This window comes from Cervus elaphus, chromosome 23 (assembly GCF_910594005.1).
Source record: "Cervus elaphus chromosome 23, mCerEla1.1, whole genome shotgun sequence".
Classification (NCBI taxonomy): domain Eukaryota; kingdom Metazoa; phylum Chordata; class Mammalia; order Artiodactyla; family Cervidae; genus Cervus; species Cervus elaphus.
In genome coordinates, this window is record NC_057837.1 from 20033141 (window position 1) to 20056324 (window position 23184).

The 23184-nt window shown below is 37.3% G+C and overlaps 1 protein-coding gene across 2 annotated transcripts in view; it reads left to right on the forward strand.

Annotated features, from left to right (window-relative positions):
- The window catches only part of ITGB1 (integrin subunit beta 1), a 44240-nt gene extending 21273 nt beyond the window's left edge, over positions 1-22967 (forward strand). Inside the window, exons 4-17 of one of the 2 annotated variants that reach the window (XM_043882898.1) lie at positions 1379-1601; positions 3047-3217; positions 3794-4032; positions 8027-8182; positions 8928-9023; positions 9304-9393; positions 11017-11157; positions 11325-11524; positions 12936-13174; positions 13386-13608; positions 14278-14510; positions 16263-16429; positions 17437-17517; positions 21736-21957. In XM_043882898.1, coding sequence (XP_043738833.1) covers positions 1379-1601; positions 3047-3217; positions 3794-4032; positions 8027-8182; positions 8928-9023; positions 9304-9393; positions 11017-11157; positions 11325-11524; positions 12936-13174; positions 13386-13608; positions 14278-14510; positions 16263-16429; positions 17437-17511 — 2253 coding nt within the window. In that variant the 3' untranslated portion in view covers positions 17512-17517; positions 21736-21957. Of the gene's footprint in view, positions 1-1378; positions 1602-3046; positions 3218-3793; positions 4033-8026; positions 8183-8927; positions 9024-9303; positions 9394-11016; positions 11158-11324; positions 11525-12935; positions 13175-13385; positions 13609-14277; positions 14511-16262; positions 16430-17436; positions 17518-21735 lie in introns of both variants that reach the window. The other variant, XM_043882899.1, reaches the window with a different exon arrangement.
- The last annotated feature ends 217 nt before the right edge of the window (positions 22968-23184 follow it).

The following is a 23184-nucleotide window of genomic DNA, read 5'->3' on the forward strand; positions in this document are numbered from 1 at the left end:
ATATTAATGCATTTCTAACACACCTTCCTATTATAAACAAGAATATATTTTGTAGCTATTTCTGTTACTTAAAAATTGTAACTTTTTGTTCCCTGATTCTTTTGGCAAGCATTATTTTTTTTTTAATTGAGATGTTGATGTATCATATATAAATTTCAGGCGTACAACATAGTCACAATTTTTAAAGGTTATATTCCATTTGTAGTTATTGTAAAATATTGGAAAAAAATAAAAATATTGGCTGTATTCCCTGTGCTGTACAGTATACCCTTCTTTTAATTGGAGGGTAATTGCTCTACAGTGTTGTCTTATTTTCCGCTATACCACAGCATGAATCAGCTGCATGTGCACATATGTCCCCTCCCTCTGAAACCTCCTCCCACCCACAGGTCCTCACAGCGCCTCGCTGAGCGCTCTGTTGTATGGCAGCTTCCACGAGCTGGTTCACACACGGCGGTGGATCTGTGCAGGGCCACCCTCCCAGTCCATCCCACCGTCCCTCCCCCTCCCCTGTGTCCACATCTCCGTTCTCTCCGTCTGCATCTCTGTTCTTGTAAATAGGTTTCTATTTCCAAACCCTGGAAATAGGGTTATCTGTACCACTTTTCTAGATTCCACATAAAACCCATTTTAAAATCACGTCACTACTGGAAGTTTTACCCCACACCACAAGTACCATCTACATAGCATTACAACTTTTTGTTTTTAAAAAATTCACCCAATGGAAATATATTCTGACCCTGTTATAAAATCATTTGCTATTTTTTTTTTTTTTTAGTAAATTCTGAAAGGCTTTTTCCTAATAATAGCCAATAGTTTTTTTTTTTTTAACCTTCCAAGAATACTTACTAATTTCTGTTAGTAAATTTCTTGGTCTCCTTTTTAAAAAAGGTTTTGGGCTCATATGTTTTCCCTAGTATTGAGTTACTAAATATCATGAAGGAAAATGCTATCTAATATGAAAGACTTCTAAGAATTTTTCTAAGGGAAATTTTGGGAAGAGTATTTGTCTGTCATTTGGGCATGTTCATTATTAATGATTCTTAACCCTGCTGAATAATTTCACAAAATTTCTTTGAGTAGATACTCTGAATTTGAATATGAAACAGTTAAAATATACACTTAAGTCCTACTAAATATTTCTAAAATAATATAGTACTAGTTATATATTAGTAATAAACATACTGCCTTCAAGGAAAAATGTTTTTGTTTTGTTTATTATGGTTTGGATGAAGGGAACAACATTTTCCTTAAAACCAGAGACGAAGTACATTAGACATGTTACCTGATTTTTGCAATTTAATTGGTTATTAACAATTATTTAAAAGGTTTGACCATTTTATACCATATTTATACCTGTATTTTACATGTCATTTAGACATTTTTACAAGAAGGTATGCCTACATCTGCTCGATGTGATGATTTAGAAGCCTTAAAAAAGAAGGGCTGTCATCCAAATGACATTGAAAATCCCAGAGGCTCCAAAGATATAAAGAAAAATAAAAATGTAACGAACCGAAGCAAAGGAACAGCAGAGAAGCTGCAGCCAGAAGATATCACTCAAATCCAGCCACAGCAGTTGGTCCTGCAGTTACGATCAGGTGTGGAAATCTGACTCTAGGAGTGCCTTTGGGTCCACTTGAGCTTCCAGACAATGTTATATAAGTTTCTGTTGAGAAATGTTGAGTATGTAAACTTTTAGAAATGTTTTGAATTTTTGGCAGATATAATTTGTCAGACCATGTACCTGACATGTTGCCTAATGTCCGCAGTAAATTCTGTTAAAGATTCAGAAAGTATTATTAATAGATTTAGTGGGTTTTTTAAAAATAAAAATACCCATCTTCTGGTGTAACTATATAACATAAAGATAACATTTTAATCTATTTTCTCCTTTGTTTTTGTACACTACTGTTAAAATATTAAGGTTTTCATAAGACTCTGTCACAGTCCTGCATCTGGAAAAAAGAAAAAATATGCCCCATTCTCTTCTAATCTCCAGCCCCTTCCACTCAGAGGACTCACTTGTGCCCTCCCCGCTCCCTCCCCTGTTGCCCTCTCTTCAGCCTGGTGCCTCTAGACCTGCTCTGGCAACCTCTGCTGGCACCTGAAACCGCCAGCCCGATGGACCCTCGTCAGGCCTTTTTATTCCTTTATTTAACTCTTTTGTACAAATGATGCCTTTGAGCTTCTCAAAATGTTCTCTCTTTGGCTTCTGCGGTAACACTCCTGCTTTCCTTCTTATCTCTTACCAGTACCTTCCAATCTTCTTTCTGTGTCTTTTCTCTTCCTTCCTCTTTGTAGTCCGCTTAACTGTTGGCTTTCCTCTCATGGCTTTGAAGCCCTTTGTGTGCTGCAACACAGACTTTTTTCCTCTCAAGCTCCAAACACAGTTGTCCAACTGCCTACTAGAAATCTATATAGAGAAAATCTGCAAGTTAAAAACTAAATGACCTTTTACCCAGACCTCTTCCTACTCGTGTATTTTCTGAGTCTTTTTCATCTCTTCTGTGTCCTTATTGGTTTCATATCTTTATCCTCTTTTTTTTTTTCCCCCTATAATTTCTTAACAAGTTTGTCTCTTTAATCATCTTTAAAACTTTTCATCAGGTTTTCTTAAGTGAAAATCAGATTACTTTATTCACTGCACACAGTGCATCCCATAGACAGAGAAGAGTCTTCACTTGACAGCGTCAGTCTCTAAAACGTCCGGTGTACCCTGCCTCACCCACCCCGTCCAGTTTGTGTTGTTCGCTATCTGTTTTCCTTTGTCGTAGTTAGCACCCACTATTTGCCTGTCTTGCCCACTGTAGATTGGGAATGCTGTCTTTTTCATCATTCCTGGGGCCTGGCATTTTAAGTATTTGTGAATAAAAAGAGTACACAGCCATTGATTGAATTACCTATGGAATGCCCTGGTTTTTGTAAAAACTATGTGAATAATACGGTTTATTCTATAGTGTTGACCTTATCAATCTGATTTACTTGTCTTTTCCATTTGCTTTTGATTGCTGGCAAGCTAGTTTTCTAATCTCTCATTAATTAGGGGAGCCACAGACATTTACACTAAAATTCAAGCGGGCTGAAGACTATCCCATCGATCTCTACTACCTCATGGACCTCTCCTACTCCATGAAAGACGACTTGGAGAATGTGAAAAGTCTGGGAACAGATTTGATGAATGAAATGAGGAGGATCACTTCAGACTTCCGAATTGGTAGGAATTTTGAGAAGATTAATAATTTTCATTTGTGTAAATCTTGGCAGTTTCATTCTTCACTACATACATGTGAGATTAGGACGCTGGGTTTTAGCTTTTTCTTTCTGAGAGGACTGATACTCCTGTCACATGGCTAATGATTTTTCTGCCTCCTTGTTCCTCTTGTTACTATAAAAAAGAAAGAAAGAGTCACTCAGTCGTGTTTGACTCTTTGTGACCTGTGGGCTGTAGCCCGCCAGGCTCCTCTGTCATGAAATTTCCCAGGCAAGAATACTGGAGTGAGTTCCCATTCCCTTCTCCAGGGGATCTTCCTGACCCAAGGATGGAGCCTGGATCTCATGGATTGCAGGCAGATTCTTGGCCATCTGAGCCACCAGGGAAGCCCTTCTTACTACAGGCTGCCATGTTACTTGACACACATCACACCACATAGATAATAAACTGCATGTTTGTTGTTACAGGAATGTATTCAGTCATTTGCTGATCTTATAAACATGTTGATTACTTGATTTTTTTTAATGTGGTTTAACCATCCACCCTCCATCATCACTGCATGTGTATTTCCCTCCACAGGGTTTGGCTCTTTCGTGGAGAAAACTGTGATGCCTTACATTAGCACAACACCAGCTAAACTCAGGAACCCTTGCACAAATGAACAGAACTGCACAAGCCCATTTAGCTACAAAAATGTGCTCAGCCTTACTGATAAAGGGGAAGTATTTAATGAACTTGTTGGCAAGCAGCGCATATCTGGAAATTTGGATTCACCAGAAGGTGGCTTTGATGCAATCATGCAAGTTGCAGTTTGTGGAGTGAGTGCATTCATTCTCTACAAGGGGATATTATTTGTGTGGATTTTAAGTGTGATTTGTCTGTCAGAAAATATTACCTTAATTTCTATATCATACTGATATATCCCTTAAATTCCCTCCCAACTGCAAGTGGTTTAAAAAAAAAAGCATAGTTAATCCGGATTTTGAAAGCCAAAATGCTCACCATTTGAACCAGTGGGACAGGGTAGCTTTAGCTGGTGTTCTGGGTTTTTTAAAGAGGCTCAGGGTACCCTGGCTTTCCAGCTTTGTGACAGAGATTGTGTTGGGGTTATTTGAGACGTCACCAGGAACATTAAAAATGCTGAAATAGATTGTGTGTGAGACACCATTTTCCTTTGGTTAGTTTTCTTCTGCTTATCTTTGAGAGGCATCTTCCCCATGTCTTAGTAATTTAAAAAGAAAGTTTTAAGTCTTAATTTGAAAGCTATATGAGAATAGATATTCTGAGAAGTCATATAATGTTTGTAATTTTAATTACAAGATTTTCAGTGACAGTAAGCTGATCCTCCATTGGACTGGTGGTTAGAATTTTTTGACCCAATTACCAGCTGAAAATTTTAGGTGACCTTTTAATGATGTAGCTGAGGACGGAAGTAGGAAACATTGTGAGCTAGATGAAGTTTTATCTGTCTCATTCCCCCCTGCCCTTTTCCTTATAGTACCCCTGTGCCCTAAAAGACCTTTCTCTTCCAGATGCTTCTTAATGGTTACTCAACCAAGTTTTAGTATGCTATTTGATACCCAAGATGATAATATAATATAGTGCTTGAGATAACAGTCTTTAGACTGTTAGGACAAAGCTTCAAATATTCCCATCACTGCTCATCCACTGGGCAGTTTTCTTGCCATTCTAGAGGGCTGTTTCCTTCTCCTAAAGAGATAATAATAGATACACCTTAGGAAGTTTAAATACGGTAATCCATAGATAGTGCAAGTAGCCAGCAAACAGTTAACAGCTATTGTGGTCACTCTTGACTTGCACCAGGGTAGATGCAGGTTAAGGATAGTCTCAACTTTTAAAGGGGAAGAGCAGTTTTCCAGGCGGTGCCTAGCTTGGTGCCTGTTTCCTCTCCAGCCATTCATTTGTGATCCCACTAGAAGCTCATATGGAGAAAGCATTCTCTGTGCTGTCTCTGCCTGAACCTCAGCCTTGAGATTAAAACAGGCCTTGGTATCCTGGCCGCTGCTCTCTGCTCCCTGTGCTGACTGAGAGTAACTGTTCCACTTACTTCTCTAAATGCAGAAGAGACATATTCCAACTGGTCTGCCAGCATGAATAAACTTAATTCCTGCCTTCAAGGATTTTATAGTTTTAGGAGGATATATACAGATGTACGGAGTAAATAAAGACAGATTATTATAAAATTACCATTCAAGAGCATTTTACCACTACTTTAAATTTTTTGCTGAATAAGGTGGAGAATAAAATAAATGAACAAACAGTACTGATGGATTCAAAGGGGTGGAATTAAGCAGGGTCAAGTCTTTGAAGAAGATCCTTTTTTCTAGAATTAAAAAGGGGAGGCTTTTTTAATATGGTGGCTGATAAAAGGGAGTACATGCTCCAGAAGGTGGAGTAGGTATGGGTGGGAAGGGGAGGTAACAGTGTTTAGATTCAAAGTTGGGTGTGGGCTGAGACATTGTTTATTCACTAAGCACCTATTGGTGCTACATGAACTATGGACAGAGGTTCGTGACACTGTACAGGAGACAGGGATCAAGACCATCCCCATGGAAAAGAAATGCAAAAAAGCAAAATGGTTGTCTGAGGACACCTTACAAATAACTGTGAAAAGAAGCGAAGCAAAAACCAAAGGAGAAAAGGAAAGATTCCCATTTGAATACAGAGTTCCAAAGAATAGCAAGGAGAGATAAGAAAGCCTTCCTCAGCGATCAATGCAAAGAAATAGAGGAAAACAACAGAATGGGAAAGACTAGAGATCTCTTCACGAACATTACAGATACCAAGGGAACATTTCATGCAAAGATAGGCTTGATAAAGGACAGAAATAGTATGGACCTAACAGAAGCAGAAGATATTAAGAAGAGGCGGCAAGAATACACAGAACTGTACAAAAAAGATCTTCATGACCCAGATAATCACAATGGTGTGATCACTTACCTAGAGCCAGACATCCTGGAATGGGAAGTCAAGAGGGCCTTAGGAAGCATCACTACGAACAAAGCTAGTGGAGGTGATGGAATTCCAGTTGAGCTATTTCAAATCCTGAAAGATGATGCTGTGAAAGTGCTGCACTCAATATGCCAGCAAATTTGGAAAACTCAGCAGTGGCCACAGGACTGGAAAAGGTCAGTTTTCACGCCAATCCCAAAGAAAGGCAATCCCAAAGAATGCTCAAACTACCTCACAATTGTACTCATCTCACACGCTAGTAAAGTAATGCTCAAAATCCTCCAAGCCAGGCTTCAGCATTACGTGAACCGAGAACTTCCAGATGTTCAAGCTGGTTTTAGAAAAGGCAGAGGAACCAGAGATCAAATTGCCAACATCTGCTGGATCATCGAAAAAGCAAGAGAGTTCCAGAAAAACATCTATTTCTGCTTTATTGACTATGCCAAAGCCTTTGACTCTGTGGATCACAATAAACTGTGGAAAATTCTGAAAGAGATGGGAATGCCAGACCACCTGACCTGCCTCTTGAGAAACCTGTATGCAGGTCAGGAAGCAACAGTTAGAACTGGACATGGAACAACCAGCTGGTTCCAAATAGGAAAAGGAGTACATCAAGGCTGTATATTGTCACCCTGCTTATTTAACTTATATGCATCATGAGAAACGCTTGGCTGGATGAAGCACAAGCTGGAATCAGGATTGCTGGGAGAAATATCAATAACCTCAAATATGCAGATGATACCACCCTTACGGCAGAAAGTGAAGAGGAACTAAGGAGCCTCTTGATGAAAGTGAAAGAGGAGAGTGAAAAAGTTGGCTTAAAGCTCAACATTCAGAAAACTAAGATCATGGCATCTGGTCCCATCACTTCATGGCAAATAGATGGGGAAACAGTGTCAGACTATTTTTTTGGGCTCCAAAATCACTGCAGATGGTGATTGCAGCCATGAAATTGAAAGACGCTTACTCCTTGGAAGGAAAGTTATGACCAACCTAGATAGCATATTAAAAAGCAGAGACATTACTTTGCCAGCAAAGGTCCGTCTGGTCAAGGCTATGGTTTTTCCAGTGGTCATGTATGGATGTGAGAGTTGGACTGTGAAGAAAGCTGAGTGCAGAAGAATTGATGCTTTTGAACTATCGTGTTAGAGAAGACTCTTGAGAGTCCTTTGGACTGCAAGGAGATCCAGCCAGTCCATCCTAAAGGAGATCAGTCCTGGGTGTTCATTGGAAGGACTTATGCTGAAGCTGCAACTCCAGTACTTTGGCCACCTCATGCGAAGAGTCGACTCATTGGAAAAGACCCTGATGCTGGGAGGGATTGGGGGCAGGAGGAGAAGGGGACGACAGAGGATGAGATGGCTGGATGGCATCACTGACTCGATGGACATGAGTTTGAGTAAACTCTGGGAGTTGGTGATGGACAGGGAGGCCTGGCGTGCTGCGAATCATGGGGTTGCAGAGTCGGACACGACTGAGCAACTGAACTGAACAGCGCTACTACTGGAGATAAGATGATGCACGAAACCAGATGTGGTCTCAGCGGTGTGGAGTGGAGCTACCTTGTAGTGGGGAGAGGGACATTGACTTTAAAAGGTAGTTTTTAAAAATAGAGCTGGGACAGACAGCTAGGCAAGGTGAAGTGTTACAGTGAGGCGGGGGAGTTTTATTCAGCCGGCTCTGTGCCTTTATCAGCAAGGATGTTATTAGCATTGTGAAAAGAGAAAATAGAGAATTAAGTTGAAAGTATAGTGGTAGCCTGTATAAAGATTAAAAGATTTAATCTTTGCTGGATTTCTGTAGGTAATATTTTAATATTGAAATCCTTTTCTTTTCAAGTCACTGATTGGTTGGAGGAATGTGACACGGCTGCTGGTGTTTTCCACGGATGCTGGGTTTCACTTTGCCGGAGATGGGAAACTTGGTGGCATTGTTTTACCAAATGATGGACAGTGTCACCTGGAAAATGATGTGTACACAATGAGCCATTATTACGTGAGTGCTTAGCACTTTACATATTAAGTGGATTCGGGTTTTTAGAGTATTATGGGTAATGGGCTTGTGGGTTTTTGAGGATTGGGGTTTTGTTATTTTGCTAAGTTGCAGGAAAGCTTTGTTGCTGTTTTGAGTTTGTGGCTTTGTGCCGGCTTGCTTCCGCGTAGCTGGGGGCCTGGCGGTGAAGGGAGCTGCTGACCCTGGCCCTGCACCCCAGCCCAAAGCTCTCTCTCCTCTCACTTGGCCCATCAAGGGGTAGCAAGTTTGATACTATGTCTAAACACATCATTTGTATAGTTTTAAACTCCTTGTCTTATTTATATATGACTTAAGAAAGTAGGCCTCCTGCCTCTACAGAAGATAAACATTGGCAATTTATTCAAGGTCTGGAAGAAATCTAAACCTTGCCAAATCTTTGTCTTTTTCTTAGTGATAATATAACCTTTAATTATGGCAGTTCTTCGATTTCATTGTTCTGACATTTAATATACATAGGTAATCTTTTAAAAATCTTTCTTATTGAAATTTTTATGCACACATAAAGATAGAAAAGGATTAGAAACCCACTAGACAGCACCCAGTTCAGCAATAATTTTTGTTGTTTCAGGCAATCTTGCATAAGTAATCCAGATGTATCTGCAAATCATTATTTTCAGAAAGTGTTAAAAAACTGGAGTAGATTGAAAAAAAAAACCGAGTAGATTGGATATAATTACATACTAAATTTTATTACTTAATTTCTTAGGATTATCCTTCTATTGCTCACCTTGTCCAGAAACTAAGCGAAAATAACATTCAGACGATTTTTGCAGTTACTGAAGAATTTCAGCCTGTTTACAAGGTAAATATATACGTGTGAGATCAAAATAGGAACACATTTCTAGATCCTTAATGTTTAGTCATCAAAGGCACAATGATATGTCTGAATTGAAATGTGGGAAAATGTCATCAGATAGAAAGGCTAGATTTTACAAATGTGGTATTACATTGGAAAACTAGTTATTTTTAGGTCTGACTCCTTATTTAGGATAGATATCAAGAAATGGTTTTTAAAAATAAAGAGTAGGTACTTGGTAGATGCTAATTAGTCAAATTTTATAGGTTTTATCTTTTAATTGCAGGAACTGAAAAATTTGATCCCTAAGTCAGCAGTAGGAACATTATCTGCAAATTCCAGCAATGTGATTCAGTTGATCATCGACGCGTACAATGTGAGTGCATTCTAAGTAAGATCTGTCTTGGGCAGTACCCTGTTGAGAATACTTTGCTCAAAAAAAGTAAAACTCCTTTCATACACAATTTAGCAGGCCCCAGAAGACAATGTAAAACTTGTATGTAAAGTTCTGTATGTGGAGGAAAAACTCATTCTCTTACAAAAATGTGTTTGCAAGGCAAAATAAAACGCATCGCGGGGGGTGGATTTCTAAATTCTGTTTGAATGTCATTAAGTAATAAGTCTCCTTTTTGGAAAACAAGTATGAAACAGCTTCCATTTAGATTTATAGGATTACCTCAGTCTTCTTTATTTCCCTTCGTTTTATAGATTCATTGATTTTGATGAATTGTGCCAGAAAAGCTTTTTTTTTTTGCTAATTCTTCTCTTGCCATGTTTCTCTGTACACAGTACATATTTCTCTTGTACATAGTTCTCTGTTCTCAAGTGGTACACACACAGTCACATGTGTATGTACCATAAAATATATATGAATGCATACATGACTTATTAAAGTAAGATTTATAAGATTTTTACCCCATGTGGAAGGAAGTTGAAATTAAAGAGGAATTGTTCTTCTCAAGTTTAGTTCCGAGTACTTTAGGGATACTCATTAAGTCTTGGTCAGTAACTGTTTTAAGTCATCGGAGGCCTTTGTAATACAACGGTAACCATCCTGTGCTGCATACACCAACCAGCTCCAGCCCTTCGACGAGTTGAATTTTATTTTCTACCTCATGCCAGGGGTTTCCAAAATGTTTTGGAAAGACCCTACTTAGATTTTTACAGACTTTCTAGATTCTGGTTTTCCCCTGTCACCCCCATAGTCGTTAGCATGTCTTAATGCTTTCCTAACTCCATCTGTGGAGTGGTATGACCAGGACCGAACTTGCCGCTGCAGCTTTCTCCGTTTGTCCTGCGCCCTCTGCTGTTCTACAAAAGCACTGGCTTGAATCCTCCACTCTGGGTTTTCTTTCTTGGAGGGAGTTGGGGCTGGCCTGCAATGGCCCCTAAGCAGATTTGTCTCCAGCCTGTGTAGTAGATTATTAACCTTTGTCCTTAGTGAGCTGAGGCTTCCCTGATGGCTCAGATGGTAAAGCATCTGCCTGCAGTGCAGGAGACCCCAGTTTGATCCCTGAGTTGGAAAGATCCCCTAGTGAAGGGAATGGCAATCCACTCCAGTATTCTTGCCTGGAGAAATCTATGGACAGAGGAGCCTTGTGGGCTGTAGACCGTGGGGCTACAAAGAGACATGACTGAGCGACTGACTAGTGAGCTAGAAGTGGCAGGGCAGAGGAGAGTGTGTTGCCAGTGGGGAAAGAAAGTCTTCTGAATTCTTAGAACTCTTCATAATTAATATTAGGCCTCTCTGCTGTGTCATCATTAAAATTTTAACCAGAACACTCTTCAGTTGTGTACATTATTTAGAATAATTGGTTGTTACTTATTTGAGCCCATTTCTCTGGGTTTTGGGTTTTCTAGTCACTCAAGATTAGGCTTCCAATATTTAAATAATACTGTTTCCTTAGCAGCTCATTTTATCTATGGAATTTATGAATTCAGCTTATTTTATAGTATCATTTGTTTGCCTTTCCTCTTATTTCATTAGTCTTTCTTTTAGTCCCTTTCTTCAGAAGTCATTTTGGAAAACAGCAAATTACCAGAGGGAGTAACAATAAATTACAAGTCTTACTGCAAGAACGGGGTGAATGGAACAGGGGAAAATGGGAGAAAATGCTCTAATATTTCCATTGGGGATGAGGTATGTTCTGTAAACATTTTTCTGAAATAAAAGAAAAAGCTTACTTGTTTATGAGCAATCTAGCTTATAATTTGAGAAACAGTTAAATATAACTTGAGTAGCTTTTTGAAAAATTTTTAGTAGGTTTAAATTGCTTAGTTTTTAACTTATCTTGTTTTCCTTTTAAGGTTCAATTTGAAATTAGCATAACTGCAAATAAATGTCCAAATAAGAACTCTGAAACCATTAAAATTAAGCCTCTGGGCTTCACTGAGGAAGTGGAGATTATCCTTCAGTTCATCTGTGAATGTGAGTGCCAAGGTGAAGGCATCCCAGGAAGCCCCAAGTGCCACGACGGCAACGGGACCTTCGAGTGTGGGGCCTGCAGGTGAGCTGGCGGCACGCACGGCGCGGGGCATGGCAGCCGGGGCGGCTGGAGGCCGGCCTGTCTGAGCGTCCCGGAAAGTCTCTGTGGGGGCCGATAGATTATTCTTCCAGCTACTGTTGCTCACCACAAGATCAATTTGATCATCTTGTGTGGGTGTTCTTTATAGAAAGCTCTTCTCTGCCTTTTTTTCCTTAGGCAGACTACCTTTTATTCTAAAAGGAAAGCTTTTGTAGCCATCCAAGATGTTACTTAACAAATGTTTGTGGTAGCATTTGGGTTTTTCTCTCGTGATAGCAATCTGAACTCTTTAGAGCTCAGTAAGCTTATAGAAAATAATAAGTGATTTTATATGGGAACTGGAATTAGGAATTAATAAAGGATGTGCAGCTTGTTATTACATGCACTTCTGCATTGTTGGGATAATTTTTAAAAAATTCATATATTTGTAAAATTAAGAAAGCACTATTTTCAGAACATAGAATCTACTGCTAACAGAACTTAAGTCAAATTATTTTTAATTTTATACTGTAAATCTTCCTGTTTCATCTTTCTCCTATTTTTTTTAGAACAGGAGAGAAGACTATTTTGATCCAACTGTCAGCTCCCAAATGACTTAGGCTTTGAAGGGTTTTTAATCATGAGGAAAATTAATGACTGTATTTTGCCATCATTTACTAGCTTTCTAAATAACAAACTGTTACATTTTTTATTTTCCATGTCATATCCTGACTGAGTTGTGTAGATACATTTTTAGGAAGATATTATTTATCTGAAAGATCTTGACAATGTTTTGCCTCCTTTCTGTGTATTTACCATATACAGTGTGTATAAGCACTAGGTGTTTTAAAAAGTGTCTGAAAAGTCTGAATCCTTAGGATAAGTTTCTTTTTAAACATTACGGTAAATGACACGTTTAGTATGGTTTTCAACTTCCATGTACTTTTTGGGTTGTGTTTTTATCAGTTCAGTCCTTTAGTTGTGTGTTTTTATACTTTTTAGTTTAAAAATTGGGTATAAGCTTTTAGTATAAAAATTGGGCAAATAATAGCAAATGTAATATACAGCATATCCTTTGAAAACATACCACACTCTTTAAAAATAAGTTTATCCTTTGTTTCCAAATGTTGTGTTCACCTGTTCGTTGCTGGATTGTATTTTCATCTTGATCAGAATGGTTACTTTCCTGGAGGAGTTTTTTCCTAGGCCCCTGTGTAGATTCTGTATGGACTTGAATGGCTGTGTGTGTGTGTACACATGCACGTGTGTACACTTGTGTGACACATGGCACAAACACTCTCATATAATTGTAGTCTGAAGATAATGTTTATCGTTTTATTTCCTCTTTCTTAACACTTTGTTACTTTCAATTATTTTTATTTTATGTGACTGAAATTTTGGACTCTTTGTTTAGGTGCAACGAGGGACGCGTGGGGAGACACTGTGAATGTAGCACAGATGAGGTGAACAGTGAAGACATGGACGCTTACTGCAGGAAAGAGAACAGTTCAGAAATCTGTAGCAACAATGGAGAGTGTGTCTGTGGACAGTGTGTGTGTAGGAAGAGGGACAATACAAATGAAATTTATTCCGGCAAATTCTGCGAGTGTGACAATTTCAACTGTGATAGATCCAATGGCTTAATATGTGGAGGTGAGAGTGGTCTGAAAGTGGTTATAAAATGTGGTCCTGTCTAATAAAATAAAACATGTTGCGAGTTTGCTTAGTGAATAAATAGAAAAGGGGCAGCATTGAGGGTCACTCCATCCCGTGGATACTTCCTTAAATATTATTGTTTTCACTTTTCAGTGTTGTGATTTTATATTGTTACCACTGTTGTGAGAAATGAGATTTTTAATTGCAGGGAATGGTGTTTGCAAGTGTCGAGTGTGTGAGTGCAACCCAAACTACACCGGTAGTGCCTGTGACTGTTCTCTGGATACCACTTCCTGCCTGGCCGTAAACGGACAGATCTGCAATGGCCGCGGCGTCTGCGAGTGTGGTGCCTGTAAGTGTACAGACCCCAAGTTCCAAGGACCAACCTGTGAGATGTGTCAGACCTGCCTTGGAGTCTGTGCTGAGCATAAGTAAGTATTTCTGAGTTGGCTTGAGATAGGTGATTGCTCACTGTCTGTTCACGTGTGTATGATCACATGGTACATAGAACAGTGCTAACCTAGGCCACAGTGTAAATAAAGTATCTGTCACATTGAAGCCCACTTTTTACATTTAAAATTCTCAATAGCTAGTGTTTGCTACATGATAGTGAGTTGTATCCTATGAGTGTGGTGGTACCATTATTTCAACCTGAATTTGGTATTTAATTGAATCCATGTGGTAACCTTTGTTAAATTAGTATTACCAATTGCTAATTAATTTATTTGCTTCCTTTTGACTAAATAAAATGGAAGGTTTTGTCCCTTGTAGAAAGAACCATAATACCACCAACACATTTCAAAAGCTATTATGGCTTTATATTGTATATTTCAGATCTGTTAGGGCTAGTTTTATCTTTCTACTCTTATTTATTTTGGAGGATTTTAGTTTGAGCTGTAATAAATGTATAATTTTACTTAGGAAGCTAGCATCTTTATGTTTAGTTTTCCCACCAAGAAATGTCATATGTTTCTTCATTTATTCATATCTTCTTTCCTCTCTCTTGGCCTAATTTGGTCAAATTTTGAGTCTAGCCCACAAAATAATCTTTAAGCAAATATTATTATAAATAATAAATATAATGATTTGCTTTTTAACAGAGAGTGTGTTCAGTGCCGAGCCTTCAATAAAGGAGAAAAGAAAGACACGTGTGCTCAGGAATGTTCACATTTCAACGTCACCAAGGTTGAAAACCGGGACAGGCTGCCGCAGCCCGGCCAGGTGGACCCCCTGTCGCACTGCAAGGAGAAGGACGTCGACGACTGCTGGTTCTACTTCACCTACTCAGTGAGCGGGAGCAGCGAGGCCACTGTGCACGTGGTAGAGACGCCAGGTAGGAAGCTGCTCGTTTCAAAGGTTTTTGCATTTTCTTTTCTGTCTTTCTGCTGCTTAGACCTTTTGGCAGTTCCCCTCAATCCCTGGGTTGGGAGGATCCCCTGGAGAAGGGAAAGGCTACCCACTCCAGTATTCTGGCCTGGAGAGTTCCATGGACAGTCCATGGGGTTGTAAAGAGCCAGACACGACTGAGCAACTTTCACTCACTCACATCTAGGAACAGCTTCCAGCTACTTTACATTCAAGTTGGGACATTTTAAATCTCGTCAGGCTTAAAACAGTATTTAATTAACTATAAGAAATAAGGGAAAGAGAAAGCAAATTTTATGTTATAAAGTGTTTGAAGAGTAAATGCAGTAACCCATGTAAAGCCCTTAGCACAGTGCCTGATGGCAGGTACTCAGTAACATCATTACTGATGATATTTTAAATAGCAGCTTGATTTAGGCTTGGACACTGGGAAAGATAATTTGTTATGGCATGAATTTGTTCTGCTTTTCAAGGGATGAATCGTTTTTATCTTTCTTTTTTTTTCCTGGGAAATTTTAATACATTGTTTGGAATTTTCTACATTTGTGATTAAGTTATTATTGGAATGTAGTTTTCATTTCTCTAGGATAAATGTTAGGAATTGGGGAGAGGGCATATATTAAACTTCAGAAGAAACAGCCAAACTTTTTTAAAGCCTCTGTCATTATTTTGCATTTTCAGGTGTATTTCAAATACTGTTTTTTGAAGACCAGAACATTAAATTTTACCAAGTTTTTCTTTTGTAGATCTTGCTTCTTACTACCTTAGAACTCTTTGCATAACTCAACTTCATAAGTATTTTTCTCCTCTGTTTTCTTCTGAAAGTTTTGGTTTCTGGCTTTGCACTTAGGTCCATAATGTATTTTGGGCTGCTGTCAGTATCTGGAGTGGAGGTCTAGTTTATTGTAGGTAGATTTCCAGCAGTTCTTGTACCATTTCTTGAAAAGGCTGACCTTTGTCCACTTTGGGTGAAAATAAGATGACCTTAATATGTGTGGGCTTATTTCTGACTTTCGATTCTGTTCCATTAATCTAGGCATCTGTCCCTTAGCCAGTATCACACTGTCTCAATTACTGTTGCTTCACGGCTAGTTGTGAAATCTGGTAATGTAAGTTGTCCAACTTTGTTCTTTTCTGAAAGTGTTTTTGAAACACTTTCCTAGTTCTCCTACTTCTCTGTAAATTTTAGAATTCACTTGCTTGATATCCACATATATCCTGCCAGGATTTTGATTGGGATAATATTGAGTTTATAGATCAAATTGGGAGAGGATTGACGTCTAATCAATGAACATAGATAAAATCTCTCGATTTATTCAGGGCCTTGACTTTTTTTAAAATCAATGTTCAGTAATTTTTAGCATATAAATCTTATACATATTTTATTAGGTTTATACATAGGTATTTCATGATTTCGGTGCTATTGTAGATAATACTATTTTCTAAGGTTCAGTTTCTAATATATAGAAATCAGCTTTGGTATAATTCATAGAAATACATGATGTTTATTTATTGATCATGTACCTTATGATCTTGGAAACTTACCTATTACTTCTAGTATCTTTTTTTATAGGTTCTTTTGGATAGTGTGCCCCAAGATACTTATCTTGGAGTTTCAGTTCCTGTGTCTTTTGTGAGACTGCATAGCTCTCTGTAGTTTTGGCTGCACTTCCACAGGCTAACCCCCTTGTGTGCGTATCCTTTGCTTTTTACTTTACAGAGTGCCCCACTGGTCCAGACATTATTCCAATTGTAGCAGGTGTGGTTGCTGGAATTGTTCTTATTGGCCTTGCACTGCTGCTGATTTGGAAGCTTTTAATGATCATTCATGACAGAAGGGAATTTGCCAAATTTGAAAAGGAAAAAATGAATGCCAAATGGGACACGGTAAGTTGGAAAACATCTAAAATGGAAGGTGTTTCATAAAGTAAATGTAACGCTTGTTTATCAGCTCTAAAGCTGATTACTAAAGTCCTTTAAATATTTCAGTTGCCCCCAGGATTTATTACTCAGGAAGCTTGCATTCAGTGAAAGAAAACATCTTAAATACGTTCCATTAAAAGAAAACAATTGTAAGAATGTTTCTTCAGGTTACTGTGGTATTTTTATTTTCTTAATAATTTTAATCCGCTCTTTTGCCTTTTCTTCTTATATAAAATAGAATCCTGGGGACTTCCCTGGTGGTGCAGTGGTTAAGACTCATTTCTAATAGAAGGGGTGTGGGTTCAATCCCTGGTTGGGGAACTTAGATCCCACATACTTGGCATGACCAAAAAAATTAAAAACAAAACCCTAAATAACTGCAGACTATTCAGTGGAAAGCTGCTGCTTTTTTTTTTTTTTTTTAATAATTCAACAAAGAAACCTAAGTAGAAATCAGCCACTCAAAAGACTACATACTGTGTAATTCCATTTATGTAACAGTCTAGAAAAGGCAGACCTATGATAGGGACTAAGCCTGTGGTCTCTAAATTGCCTAGATGGGTGTCTTTATACATTTGAGGATTCATGAAACTATGTATTTTAAAAGGGTATTTTTACTCTGCAAATTACAAGTCAGTAACCTTGTTTTATACAAAACCTAAAAGCCGTAAGTGATGAAAATGTATGTCAGCATTAGTGCTTTGAAAGGTGGGGTTGGAGGCTGGTGTGGCCAAACGTTGGCCATCTTGTATTCATCTTTTGATACAAGAAGGCAGTGACAATATTCAGTATTTTTCAGGTGTAAATGAACTTTAGTCATTTGCATTTTACTACAATTTGCTTGGATTTTTAAAAAATAATTTTGGAAGCGTAAAAATAGTAAAAATTCTTTTATAAAAGTGTTTAAACACTCATTATACGTGTCAGTTTTTTTCTGATGAAATCATTAGAAACTATTTCTTTTACTTTAGCAAGAAAATCCGATTTACAAGAGTCCTATTAATAATTTCAAGAATCCAAACTATGGACGTAAAGCTGGTCTCTAAATTGCCGTTCGTATTTTCTTTCATTTTCTGTCTTTGCATGTCTTTACTGCACTGCGTGTCTTTTATCACTACTGCTTTTTTTTTTTTTCCTCTCCAAAGTCTGGCTTTATTTATATGGCTATACTATGGCTTTTCTTTCTGTGTGTTAATAGTATTTAGAAGGGCTTTGGATTAAGCTTTATGGTATAGAAGCAGCAACTGTGTTGTAGTGAAAAGAACGTGTACTGTGATCAGACTGACCTGGGTCGAGTCCCAGCTCTTCTGCTTAGGTAGAATGGCACTGGGTCACTTCACTTCCCAGAGCTTTAAACAGGGAGTCAGTAACTATACTGTGTTGTTTTTGGCTAATGACTACAGTATTTGATAGCAGCCTGTCAGTTATAATCCTCACTAGAGTCCCTTGCTTTAGGTGGTATTATCATCCTTGTATGGTAACATCCTTATATTATATGTAACATCCTTATATATAACATATTATTATTTGTAAGTTTTAGAGTGAAAAGTGAACATGAAATTTAAATTTCATGTAGAGAAAAACACTACTAGAGTTTTAAATAAAAACTTTGCTGAAAATTTCATAGTGGTAATAAAGCTTGGTTAACCTATTCTCTCAGCTAAGGGAAAGTTATTTTGGCCAGTGTATGCTCTACCTGGGTGACGAATGTATCATTTTCTCTTTTATCAACACTGGACAGGCTTTTCCCTTATAACTGAATTTTCATGAAGTGTTTCTAGCATGTTTTAAATATAATTATGTAAGCCCCTAATACTCTGATAAAAAGGTTGTGATTAGAACCAATTCTCCTGACTGGTGATCCTGAACTCCTTCCTTTCCTTTATTCTTATTTCACATATGAGAAGACTGAGGCACAGAAGAGTTCGGTAACTTGACCAAGTTCACAAGACTAGTTAGTGGAAAAGCTGAGATTCAAACCCAGGCCACTGGGCTCCAGGGTCTAGGTTCTTAACCACTGGATTGAACTGGTAGCAACCACATGTCTTCAGGAGACACTGTTACCTGTTAGGTGGAGGGAGATTGCTCTAGGAAATGACAGTCTTTGCTCTTTTCTGGTAGCTTAGGAATGTTAGTGCTACTGTGGCACTACTGAATGTGGCCGTCACTGTAACACCCAGAAACCCATCAATGCAGGTTTGTTTATTTACTCTGATGAATGAGAGTGTACTTACAAAACACGGTAGATTTTAAAGTACAAGAATGTTTCGTATTTTTAAGAGATACAGGGAGTACTGATAACATTAGAAACCATTATGTGTCTGATTTTTTTTATTTCTAAGCAGGTCTTAAGACTTTTGAAATGGCAGAGTTAAATTTGATGGCAGAAAATTGTCAGATTCATCTTGCATAGTCTGGTACATTTTCTTAGCAGCATGAGACTTAATATTCTTTTCTTCCTTACTTAGAGCTTTACAGAAAGAATGTCATTTTCAGAAGGAAACTAATTTGCTGGTTTTTTTTTCCTTTCCTCTTTCTGTCATAATCAGATATTGACATTTTATATGGATACTTACATGAAAAAATTTCTGCATCTCCTGTTGAAAGGTGAAATTTTTACCTTGCCATATGTTAAATTGTGTTTCGAAGGAAATTATCAGTAACAGTGAAACTTAATGTTTTTATTGTTAAGTCAATTTTTGGTACACTATTACTTCAGCCAAAATAAGCATTTTGGATAATTCAAGATGTGAACGTTTTGTGAAAAATTCTTATTCATTAGTAAAATTCAGGAAAATTAATGGGTACTGGGTTATTCTGAGATGTTTTCTCAAGAAAAACTTAAGTAGAAATAAACAGATATTAATGAATGAGCATTAAGAAATTAAATCATGGCTTACAAAGCACTTTTCCAGTATGGGACCCAAGGTTGCTGGTCAGTTATGTATTAACATATTTCAGATAAATAGGCAGGCAGTGTAATTACTTCAGCACATAAGACTATTCATGTAGGTACATTTAAAAAAAATCATCAACTTTGTTAAAGCTCTTCATATATAAACACATTAAATGTGGGCTGCTAATCTCCCACAGTTGTGCACTGCATTTCTAATATGCAACAGAAATGATGCTGTAGCCACATCAGCCCTTCCAGAGTGAGCACAGAGGACATTTACTGAGAACAGAGGACTTCCCTGCTGAATGTAACCCTGTTCCTCTTGATTTAAACAGGCTTTGCTTTTTGTTGGGGTGGGGAAGGGTTGCACTCTGAACGATGGGAACTAATATGCATTATTTTAGCTTACCTCCATTTAAGATGATGCCCAGCGCAGATGGTTTAATCTCTTACCTCTAACCTTGCATGTTAAAATTTTGTTTGGATGGACTTTGAAATAATAATATATATGAAATAATAAATATAAATGTGTACATGAAAAGGCAGTGTTTTCTCCAGAGGTAAGTTCTGCGATGTAAATTGTACTTTGGTTTCATCTATAACTTAGCCATTTTTTTTTTCTTCTCCATATTTTATTACCTTACAGTTTTTAAGTATTAAATATTAGATTTATCTAATGCATTAAAGAAACTTAATGGTAATCTACTTTCCTAGCATATTTGAAAAAAAATAGGCAGTTCTAGCCTTGCATGATAGGAAGGTAGAAATAGACTCACTTATTTGTACTGACTCTCATTAGGAATGTAGTTGGTAGGACCCATACGCCAGTCTCCATTATGAAATGTCTGCTATAATACCATTTGGGATCCAGTTGAGACGAGAGCTCAGTATTTCATATCCGATGTGATTTTTGTCATCCATATTATATAATGTTTATCTCTGAGGGATCCTGAGTTCTTCTGTGTTTCAGAAATGACTGGGCAGGTTGTGCTTTGTGGGGTGGAGTGAAGGCACATTGTCAGGTTCCAGACTAACTGCTGAACTGAAGTCAGAGTGGTTTATTTGGTATTTCTCAAGTCCCAGCCTTTATATGTTTTACTTTTCCTCAATGAATTCTTACTCTTTTTTAAAGATGGCATCATCTGCTTCCCCTTTCCCACTCAGAACATACATATGTGCCCTTAAAAACTCAACCATATAGATTTCTAACTCTGCATGTGTATATGCTTCTACATAACTTTCAATGTTTTATCTGTAGTCAATTTCATTTTGACAATATCCTTAATCTCAGTCAATCCCTTTTTTCTTATGCTGTTCCCATTTTATGTATGGAATTCCCTTGTGAACTGTTTGAGAGTTCTTTATCTTCATGTTTGTCATCCACCAAGCTATACCCTTCTAGGAGGCAGAATTGTGGCAATGAAAGCTATATCCAAATGTAACCTGAAGTGAAGTGTGGATAAAATTTAAAAGCAAAAATTACTCTTTAGGTGCTTTATATAAATATTTTAAAAATAACCTCAAATGGTTCTATGGTAAAATATGAAACTAAATAGCATTTAAAAATCTTAAAACATTTATTTGATTTGTACTCACGTATTTTCTCTGAGATAGGAATATTTGCCCGTATTTCTCATTTGATTTTCAAGCCTATCTTCAGTTTTAAAGAATAGAGAAAGAATGCTATATAAGATATTAAAATGTATAATTTAGAATGAGAATTTTTAAAGAAAATGATATGTTTTAAAATATCACTGTCAGTGAAGTTATGACTCTTGAAAGATTTCTCATGTTTATGGCTTGGAATCATTTAACACTTCAGTAAAATATAGTATCAAAGATAAAATGTTTTATCAGCATATTGAAGAATAGCAGTTATTTCATGAAGAATGGTAATTATTTTTGTCTAAGCACATTTGGCACTGTGCCCACTTGTGACAGTCTTACCTCAGAATCTCTACACCCTGAGTGGCAAAGCGTCAGAAGAGCACCTCCCCCACAGACAAGAAAGCCAAGCAGTCTGTTCATTATCAAGCACCTTTGTGCACAATAAGGATTAAGAATCAGGCAGTTGATGGCAGAAGAGTTTGTTAAAAACTAGTTTCAAGATAGTATTCAAAACTATTTTAAAATAGAGAAGCTGTTGACAGCATATCACCAGTGGAGGAAGGACTTTTCAGAAAGGAAAAGTGCCTTTTCAGAGGCACCTTTAGCCTTGTGGGGCGAAGCTTTCATTTTTCATTTTTTGTAAGCTTTTGATATCTGGACAGATCAAATGGAAATGACTTATGAAAATGGTCTTTAACTTTATAAAATGATATTAAAATTAGATGACTTTAGTAGAGTGATAATTTTTTTCTTTTTTCTTTTTTAGGGTGAAAATCCTATTTACAAGAGTGCTGTGACAACTGTTGTTAATCCGAAGTACGAGGGGAAATGAGCACTGCCTGTGTGTACCCCGAGTGCTGAATGCAAAGTAGGAATTCCACAGTCACAGAAAGGTAGCTTCAGGGCAGTGTCACCATGGTTCTCTCATGGGCAGGTTCTGAAAATGTACAATATGTATAATTTGAAAATTTTTTTATTATTTTGAAAATAATGTTAAAACCAATGCCAGGGACTGACAAAAGACTTGAGACAGGATGGTTATCCTTGTCATCTAAGGTCACAATGTGCCTTTTTGACCTTTTCTCCTGGACTAGTGAATCCAGGTCTTACTGGATTAAGCAGTATTTCTAGAGTGATTGAAAAGCAGTAGTTAATGAGGATGATATGAGACTTTCTGTTAATCAAGTGTTAAAAATGATTTCTAGCTTTGCAGACATGTCATTTTTCAGTTATACAGAATCCAAAGTAAATGTCCTAGCTAGTTTAGAATCGTTTTAAATGTATTATTTTGCTATTTGCCTGTTAGACACGACTGATGACATACCTGAAAGATGAGTATGTTAGGAGTTACAGGTGTAAAATAATGAAATATTTGATCTGCAGAGGCCATGGGGAAAGTCAGAGCTAGGAAGGGAAAACATAGCTTTAAAACCTATGTGCCATTTTAAGAGTTACTTAATCTTGGTAACTTTTATGCCTTCTCTTTGTAAATTCACGTCTTGGATAAAAGAATTGGGAAATTTTCTGCAAAAAAAAAAAAAGTCCTTGATTTAGCATTATCTACATAAAAGCCTTAATTTACATAGTATTTGCTGAATTGGGGACCTCCGGGTGAATTTTAGTTTATTCATTTTCTTTTTAAAGCCTGGTGCTTTTTATCACCTCTTCTAATCATTTAATGTATTTGTTTGCAATTTGGGGTAAGACTTTTTTAAAATCAGTACTTTTTCATTGATGTTTTAGTTGTACATTTGCCTTTTTATTGAACATGTGAAGTTGTACTGTGGCTCATGCAATAGCTATCACTTAAGCATTTCTTTAAATTAGTGCTATAACAGACCACTGTATATTTACCTCTCACTGTTTGAGTTTCCTGTTTTGTTTCATACTATTCACATTCTTATTTTAAGTGCCTTTTAATTTTAACAGTTCACTTTTTACAATGCTGTTTAGTGAAGTTATTTATTAAATAAAGATGCTTAAAATATTTAAATCAGATGTTTGGGCTCTGTATATTTTGTTAGTTTGTATACATGAAGTTTTTATAGCTTAAAGAGGCTGAAAAAAATTTCTGGTATTTTACTTAAGCCAAAAGACAGAAGGAAGGAAGGTAGATAGAATAAAATAAGATTTCAGTCTATTTTTTGGCTCTCCAAATACTGGACAAATCTGCTTCTGTTTCATTTCTACATTAAGCAGAATTAACTCTTTAAGA